General features: G+C 36.8%; 2 protein-coding genes across 2 annotated transcripts; one reads left to right on the forward strand and one right to left on the reverse strand.

Moving 5' to 3' along the window:
• Positions 1-1,604: 1,604 nt before the first annotated feature.
• LOC113290943 lies at positions 1,605-2,126 on the reverse strand. The gene has a single exon (XM_026540526.1). The coding sequence runs from the start codon at positions 2,124-2,126 to the stop codon at positions 1,605-1,607; it is 522 nt and encodes a 173-aa protein (XP_026396311.1).
• Positions 2,127-5,056: 2,930 nt separating this feature from the next.
• LOC113288004 (protein NRT1/ PTR FAMILY 6.4-like) lies at positions 5,057-7,742 on the forward strand. The gene is made up of 5 exons (XM_026536930.1): positions 5,057-5,224; positions 5,340-5,454; positions 5,548-5,765; positions 5,857-6,404; positions 6,501-7,742. The coding sequence occupies exons 1-5, from the start codon at positions 5,222-5,224 to the stop codon at positions 7,405-7,407; spliced, it is 1,791 nt and encodes a 596-aa protein (XP_026392715.1). The 5' UTR covers positions 5,057-5,221; the 3' UTR covers positions 7,408-7,742.
• The last annotated feature ends 344 nt before the right edge of the window (positions 7,743-8,086 follow it).

The raw sequence follows: 8,086 nt of genomic DNA on the forward strand, positions 1-8,086 counted from the left end.
TCTTAAGTATTTGTTAAATGATTAGTATGTATTTGTATTTGGGTGAGTAAGATGAGAGTAGAAAGATGGAAAAAGAATTTGAGAGAGAATTTTTTTTGGTGAAAGTGGAGGATGATTGTGAAGAGAGAATTGCTGCTAAGAGGTTGAAATTTTGATTTTTTTTTTCTTTGAATCCACCATTGTTGCAGCTGAAATAGCTCGGTGCCAGCATTGTATTCAACCGAAAAACCCATACCTGCATTTGTTGGAAATTTTCATAAATGTTTGCCACTATCCGGGGGGAGGGGCGTAGCCCTTGCCGGCACAGTCAGTTAATTCTCGAGCATGCCGGTACCTATGCTGGCATAGTATGTTGCTTAAATTTCTATGCCGGCACATGATGAAAAGTATCCAAAAAATAATTTTTTTTCACTTGACTACTGGCATTGATAGGTTTATATCGAGCATGCCGGCATTGAATTTATCAATTCCTGCATGATCTTAATCATTTCCGGCGATGTAAAAAAATATATTTCCGGCATGGTCTTCATCATTTCCGGCATGTTCTTCATCACTTCCGGCATGGTCTTCATCACTTCGGGCATGGCCTTCATGATTTCCGACATGTTCTTCATCACTTCCGGCGTGGTCTTCATCACTTCCGGCATGACCTTCATCATTTTCGACGTGGTCTTCATCACTTCTGGCGTGGTCTTCATCACTCATGAATGTGAAAAAAATAAATCCTTTTCAAAGTGAGGAGCCGGCAGAGAAGGAGAAGAGAATTTAAAAGGGAGTGGGGAAAATTTAAAATTTGAAAGGGAATGGGGAACATTTGGGTTTCAAAGCTTTAACCCTAAAAGAGATTAATAAGAAGTGGAAATGGAAATGGGGGATATGATTTTGTTTTTTGATTTTAAGTTTTTTGATTTTTATTTTGAGAGAAGGGTACTTTAGTATTTTTGCCCTCAAAAACACCCCTTAGCAGACACTATTGGTTGGGGGAAGTAATTCATATCCCCCAATTAGTTTTCATATCCCCCAATTGTGGGTTCTAGATTTCGTCTTTTTAATATAATAACAAGGGTAAAATAGAGAATCAATTAATCAAAATTGAGTGGGTCCACAACTTCGGTTTTTGCTGCTTTTAAAAGCTACTCCCGGGTGGTTTTTAAAAGTTGGCCTCAAATAGAAGTGCTTTTAGAGAAAAGCACTTTGAAAAAAGTTTACCTATTTTTCTAAAAAGTTTGTTACAAGTTGGTTACAAAGTGTTTTTGTAGGAAAAAAAGTAATCCCAAACGGGACTAAAGACTAATGCTAAAGTCTCGAACAGGATTTTTACCATTTTATGGAACTTATAGAGAAAGAGAAATACCGGATGATCACCTGGATTTTAGTTTTTAAGGAGTTTGAAACAGTTATCTACTCTGATGCAATGATAAAATGACCAAGTATTTATTTTGAGGTTTCTTAATTCCAAATGGTATCTTGTTATCATCTTATTTTTATTTATTTTTCTTTTTTTAGGACGGTACACGTCTCTTGAACCTTTTTATTTTACTTTTTTTTTTTTTGGTAGTCTGCATGCAAGCAGAAGCTTGCAAGCAGAGAAAACAAAAAGACAATTAAGAACTGCTAGAAGCTAACAGAGGAAGAAAACAGTCAGGGGGTTGAGAAGATGTCCACAAATCTTGGACATTTTGACGAGTTGCAAACTTTGCGAGATCATGAGCCACATTGTTGACTCTTTTTGGAACAAATTGAAACTCAACTGAGTTTAAGGAGGCAGCCTTCTTGTTGATTTCATCAATAAGATGAGAGATTCTCCATGGGACTGAGGTGGTCTTTTTCTGCAAGATCATGACCACCGTTTGACAGTCACCTTCCACGATCTCTTCAAGAGCATTAAGTCTACCAGCCAATTGAATTGCCAGCAGAGAGCCATGGGTTTCAGCAACTAAAGGGAAGGTTGTGTTTATGGGAATAGTACCAGCGCCAACAAATTCTCCATGGTTATTTCTAGCCACTGCAGCGGCAAAGGACTTGTCACCGGAGAGAGCGGCATCCACATTGATCTTAATATGCGTTCCAGGAGGTGGAGACCATACCGGTAACTCAAGTTGCTGCAGAGGAACAAGGGACTGCATACTTCCCAGATCAAGGACTTTTCATTTTTGGAATCCACATTGACTCCCCTAACCGGTGTTACCTTTGTGGAAGTGTCGAAGAAACTGAAGACCAATTGTTGTTACAATGCCAATTAGCTTCTCGTGTTTGGAACTACTTCATCACTGCCAGGGACGGGATTTATGTTATGCCCAATACTACTAGAGAGACTGTTGTGGAGTGGAAAATTTATCCTCTCTCTGTCCAAGGAAATCAACTCTGGAAACGTCTTCCGGCTGCAATTATTTGGGGTCTCTGCAATTCGTGACATCAAAATTGATGCTTTTAATTGGTCAAAAAGCCTCGATTGCTTCAAGGGAACTATCACATTTAATGTAATTTTGGGTTGGGAAAAATTCTTTTTAAACCCACGTTGAGTTAGCTTTTGGTTTTAGGCTATAGTTTTTTTTTCTGAGTTTTAGGCTGTACTTTTTTATGGGTTCCGCTGTTTTCTCTTTTTTTTAGTTTGTAGGGGTTTTATTTTCTTTCTCTGCCTCCATGACTAGTTGCGTTTTTCTGTACTCTTTCATTCTTTTAATGCATCGTTCCTTCTTTACCGAGCAAAAAAAGAAGAAAGAAAAAAGGACTTTCCGGATCAAAAAATCATAATATATAACTGTTTATAAAGTGGGATATGCAAAATTGCCCAAAAATCCCTTGATCGTGACCCATATGTTGAATCCAAATGAATAGTGTCTCCAGCTTCCTATGTTTGAGGATGTCCGTTCGTTCATAATCTCTTTATTGATTTATCTCTTTAGTATTAATTTATCTTTTTAGTGCTCATTACCTTATGTGTGTATGATCATTGTCCGACAAATGAATTGAACTAAAGCAATGTGAACAGAAAATCTATGCTTTATTATTGTATTACTTAATTAAATATAATGATCAAGACTCACTAATTATTATCCATAATGTTGATATATTGTTCTTTTTTCTTGGTCGATTTTGTTCCATTGGATTTTACTGGAAAGGTTTAATGGAAAATTTAATTCAACATGCATGCAGGTCATCCAAAAGGGAGGTATATAATTTCGGTTATTTAGTGGATGCCCACTATTAACTAGCTCATTTGACTAAACCAAATCAACAAAAAGTTTTTGGAATTTGGGTGTCCTTCTAGACCGCGTAAGGTATATTTATAAACACAGTTTTGTTCACTTACGGTAATGCATCAACAAACTATCTTCTTGGAATTTGCGTGTCCTTCTGAACCACATAAGGTATAATTATAAACACCGTTTTATTCACTTACGGTAATGTATCTACTAAATCTTGGCTCTTCGTTGAAATAAAGTGAATAAAACTTGCCTAAATTTTTAGATGTATCTTCATCTTGGCTCTTTGTATTTAACTTACGGTTTTAAGTTTTTCTGGTTTGTTTGCAATGACTTAGACATAGTAGTCATCAAGAGGAGTGTTATAAACCGATGTTTAATTACTTAAATGCCCTTGTCTCTAACTCCTGGGTTACATATGTATGTTGGGGCACCAGGCCCTCGATATGTATAAATAAAGGCTTTACATCATGTATTGTATACACAATAATAGAATTCTCTCTTCTATTTCCCTTCTACTTTGTTTCTCTTCTTTATTTTATAACATCTCAAACATTAGGCAAGTCTTTTTTCACGGAAGAAAGAAAAAACATTAGGCAAAGTTTTTTATTTCTCTTCTTTATTTCATAGCATCTCAAACATTAGGCCTTCGATATGTGTTGTTTAACGGCACACGACACATATCAAGTTATGGTTTGACTCATATGCTCACATCGAACAACTGCTCACATCAAAAATTTATCCGCAAAGATGTGCCAAACGGTTATGGACCGGCAAAATGAGCCCGGACATTATTTGTTGGCATTTTGATGGCAATTTTCCAATGAGCTTGACAGGTAGTATTCTCGATTTTCCTGCTAGATACCAATTGACATAGAGGCCTGTACTGGTGTGCTGATATAATGGTACGCAAAATACCATGTCACTTTTCCGACACACCTAGTATGCCCGGTTATCTTTATCTCAATCAGACACACATACGTTTGCCAAAGGAGAAAACGCGGGTGGTACATACCTATGAATATAGCCACCTAATATCAATCCCTGCAATGGTCCATGGAAATTTTGTTTGTTTACATGTTGCATGAAAATTTTGGCGCTACTGCCCCAAAGATGAGGCACTAGCGGTTCTTGTTCACCGAAGATCTATCAATCCCCACGTCCCATAATATATGTACTCTTGTCGTGACACTGACTTGTGAATAGCCTTTTAGCTCATTCAACTTCTCCATGTGATAACTGAAAACATTGCTGAGAATTGCGATGTTTGACAGAAACAGAGAAGCTGCCGTCTAATACGTGAGGATTAGCCAGTTATAAAGTCCACATCTCGTACCTGCGTGTTTAGATATCCTTAGTTCCTTACTGATCAGTAAATTTGGGAGAAAATTAGGCAGTTTCTAAAAAAAAATTACCTCATAGAAATCTTCTTAAAAAGATTCTTTTGGCTAAAAGTAGAAAACGAATCAGTAAGAAATAGAAGCATAGATATATATACCCAAAGGTTCATTTTGTCCTTGTAAACTAGTAGTAAATTATTACGTACTATTAGCTCAAATAAAACAAACAGTGACATTGACATGGTAGTAAAGACACACAAAATTTATGATTCCTGCAGAGCACATGTATTAATCACGTAAAGCATTTGAGATGCTTCACCACCCTTGATTTTGTCATTTTTCGATTAATGCAGCAAAAGATAAGGGTTATGCACACATCTAACTGTTAAGATCAGTGTTTATATAGTGTATAGGATGATCACTTCCACCTGCTTTCTTCAAGTAGGTCCAAATTTTTAAAACTTTAGTTGGGTATAAAATGGTCCTATAATCTCAACCATTTGGCACCACTGAAAAAAGATGTGGTGACTAACAAAATTTTCTGGTTTCTCACACCTATCATTTCATCAATCATTCCTTCCCCTGCTTCTATCTTAAATACACTTGCAACAATTTCATTCAAACAAAGTATTACAAACTTTTTCGTTCTTCTGTCTTCCTGCCTTTCTGTTAAACATGGTAATTACCCATTGCTAATAATCTCTGTTTTCTTATTAAGATGTAGTAGAACTGTTCATGAATTATGGATGAATTTTCTTTAACGTTATATGTATGTTCATATAATGTTTAACAGGTTTCAGCATTATCCGACGTTGAAGGTGAAGATATTGGAACAGTAGTGGACTTTCGAGGTAGACCTTTCGATAAATCTAGTACGGGTGGATGGCTTGCTGCAGGTCTTATCTTAGGTAAAATGTTCATCATTTCTTACCTACATCCATCTCCCTATAAGTTTCCCCATGAATCTCCTCGACTGGTCTAATATGACGTTTTGTCTTTAGGTTCTGAACTTGCTGAGAGAATTTGCGTTGTTGGAATCTCGATGAATTTAGTGACGTATTTAGTCGGAGATCTGCATATTCCAACAGCGAAATCCGCAACAATTGTTACTAATTTCATGGGCAGTCTCAATCTTCTTGCACTTCTTGCTGGTTTCTTAGCTGATGCAAAGCTTGGCCGGTACTTGACAGTTGCGATATTTTCAACCATAACTGCTGTGGTAAGCATATAAATGTCATTTTGCATTATCTTCCAAGTATTTTCTTTCCAAACTAACATTAAGCGTTTTCGCATTTTTCTGTTAAATCTAGGGAGCAACTTTGCTAACAGTAGCTACAAGCATCCCAAGTATGAGACCACCAGCTTGCGATGAGGTCAGAAGACAACACCACGAATGCATCCAATCTACTGGGAGTCAGTTGGCGTTGTTATACGCTGCCCTATATGTAATTGCATTAGGTGGTGGTGGTATAAAATCGAACGTATCAGGTTTTGGGTCTGATCAATTTGATGTGAGAGATCCTAAAGAAAGAAAGGCTATGTTTTTCTTCTTCAACCGATTCTACTTCTGCATCAGTCTTGGATCTCTCTTTGCAGTGACAGTTTTAGTATATATACAAGATAATGTTGGGAGAGCGTGGGGGTACGGGATATCGGCTGGTGCCATGGCAATCGCCGTACTCGTATTGTTTGGTGGTACACCCGTTTATCGATTAAGGACACCACAAGGAAGTCCACTTACTGTTATTTGGAGAGTGTTTTACTTGGCTTCTAGGAAGAGAAAATTGCCTTACCCTGCTCATCCTAGTCTCTTGAACGAGTATCATACCGCCAAGGTTTCTCATACAGAAAGACTAAGGTTAGTTGCAGCACAAATTTGGCATACGCATAAATAGTCTTTCATTTGATTTTTGATAATATACACTCTAATATCTGTTTTTTGTGATAACTGTAGGTGCCTGGATAAGGCAGCCATCGTAGATGCTAACGATAACGGGCAGCTAGAAAATGGGACATACAACTCATGGGTTGTCTCTACAGTGACACAAGTGGAAGAGGTAAAAATGGTGTTGAAACTCATCCCAATTTGGTCGACATGTATACTCTTCTGGACAGTATATTCTCAAATGACAACTTTATCAGTTGAACAAGCAACTTTCATGAATAGACATATTGGTTCCTTCATTTTCCCATCAGGATCAGTTTCGGTGTTTCTCACTCTAACAATCTTAATTTTCACTTCCCTTAACGAGAAAGTCATTGTCCCAATTGCTAGAAGATTTACTCATACTACTCAAGGAATTACAAGTCTTCAGAGAATTGGAATAGGACTAGTTTTCGCCATCATGGCTATGGTAGCATCTGCAATTGTTGAAAAACAAAGAAGGATTATCGCTGTTCGGGACCAAATTCAGATAAGTGTATTTTGGTTAGTGCCTCAGTACTTTCTAGTTGGAGCTGGAGAAGGGTTCGCTTATGTTGGGCAGCTGGAGTTTTTTATAAGAGAAGCTCCAGAGAGAATGAAATCTATGAGTACAGGGCTATTCCTTACTACAGTGGCAATGGGGTTCTACGTTAGTAGTTTATTAGTGTCTTTGGTGGATAAAATCACCCACAAGGGTTGGATCAGAAGTAATCTAAACAAAGCAAAGTTGGACTACTTTTTCTGGATGCTTGCAGTATTGGGAGTTTTGAACTTTCTGGTATTTCTTGCGTTTGCAATGAAGCATCAATACAAAGTAGAAAAACATTATGATAAAACCATAGAGGGTGATAATGAGAATGAGCTTAAAGATTGGAAAAATAATGGGAGTGTTATAGAAGAGTTTGAGAAGAAAGAAGCTGTTGAAGGTGTGTTTTAGGATTCCGTTTTTGCTTTCTTTATTGATTTCTTTTAAGGGCTATTTCATGTATAACAAGGTTGGGTCGGGTGCCATAGAAGTGTATCTTGTACAAGTAAAAGTTTTTGTCATTTGTACATCCACGCATAAGGTGTTTGATGATCCTTCTTTCTTCTTTTTTTCTTGTTTTCATATTATGTGATATAAAGGAGAGTGAATTGCTTTTAAGGTAAATTGTGTTTAAACTTTTGACTGGTGAATAGACTCTAGTCCAACAATGATTGAGTATTCACTCATGAGTGTTGATGGCTAGAGGTTTCATCATTTTCTCTACTATAAAGTTGCGCTTGTAATTTCGTCTCTTCTATTTAACGATACTTTTTGAAATTCAGTGGCTAAGTGAATGTGACATTGACAAGGTTAAACAAAACAAAAGCAAATGAGTCATGGGTTCTGAGTTTTTAAAATTAAGCGGCTAAGTACTTTCGGTATTGCGACAAAACAATACCGAAAGTTAACCTGCTACTGAAATTCAAATTCGATTTTTTTTTTATATAAATACAGTTTAGATGCTTTTTTGATAACCTAAATGGTTTTGATTCAAATCATTTTGATTATCATAATTTGCATCGCTCGTCGTTACTCAAAACAATTTTTTTGATAACCTAAATCAAAAATAATTCATCATGATTTGTGTGAT

This window comes from Papaver somniferum, chromosome 6, assembly GCF_003573695.1.
Source record: "Papaver somniferum cultivar HN1 chromosome 6, ASM357369v1, whole genome shotgun sequence".
Taxonomy (NCBI): domain Eukaryota; kingdom Viridiplantae; phylum Streptophyta; class Magnoliopsida; order Ranunculales; family Papaveraceae; genus Papaver; species Papaver somniferum.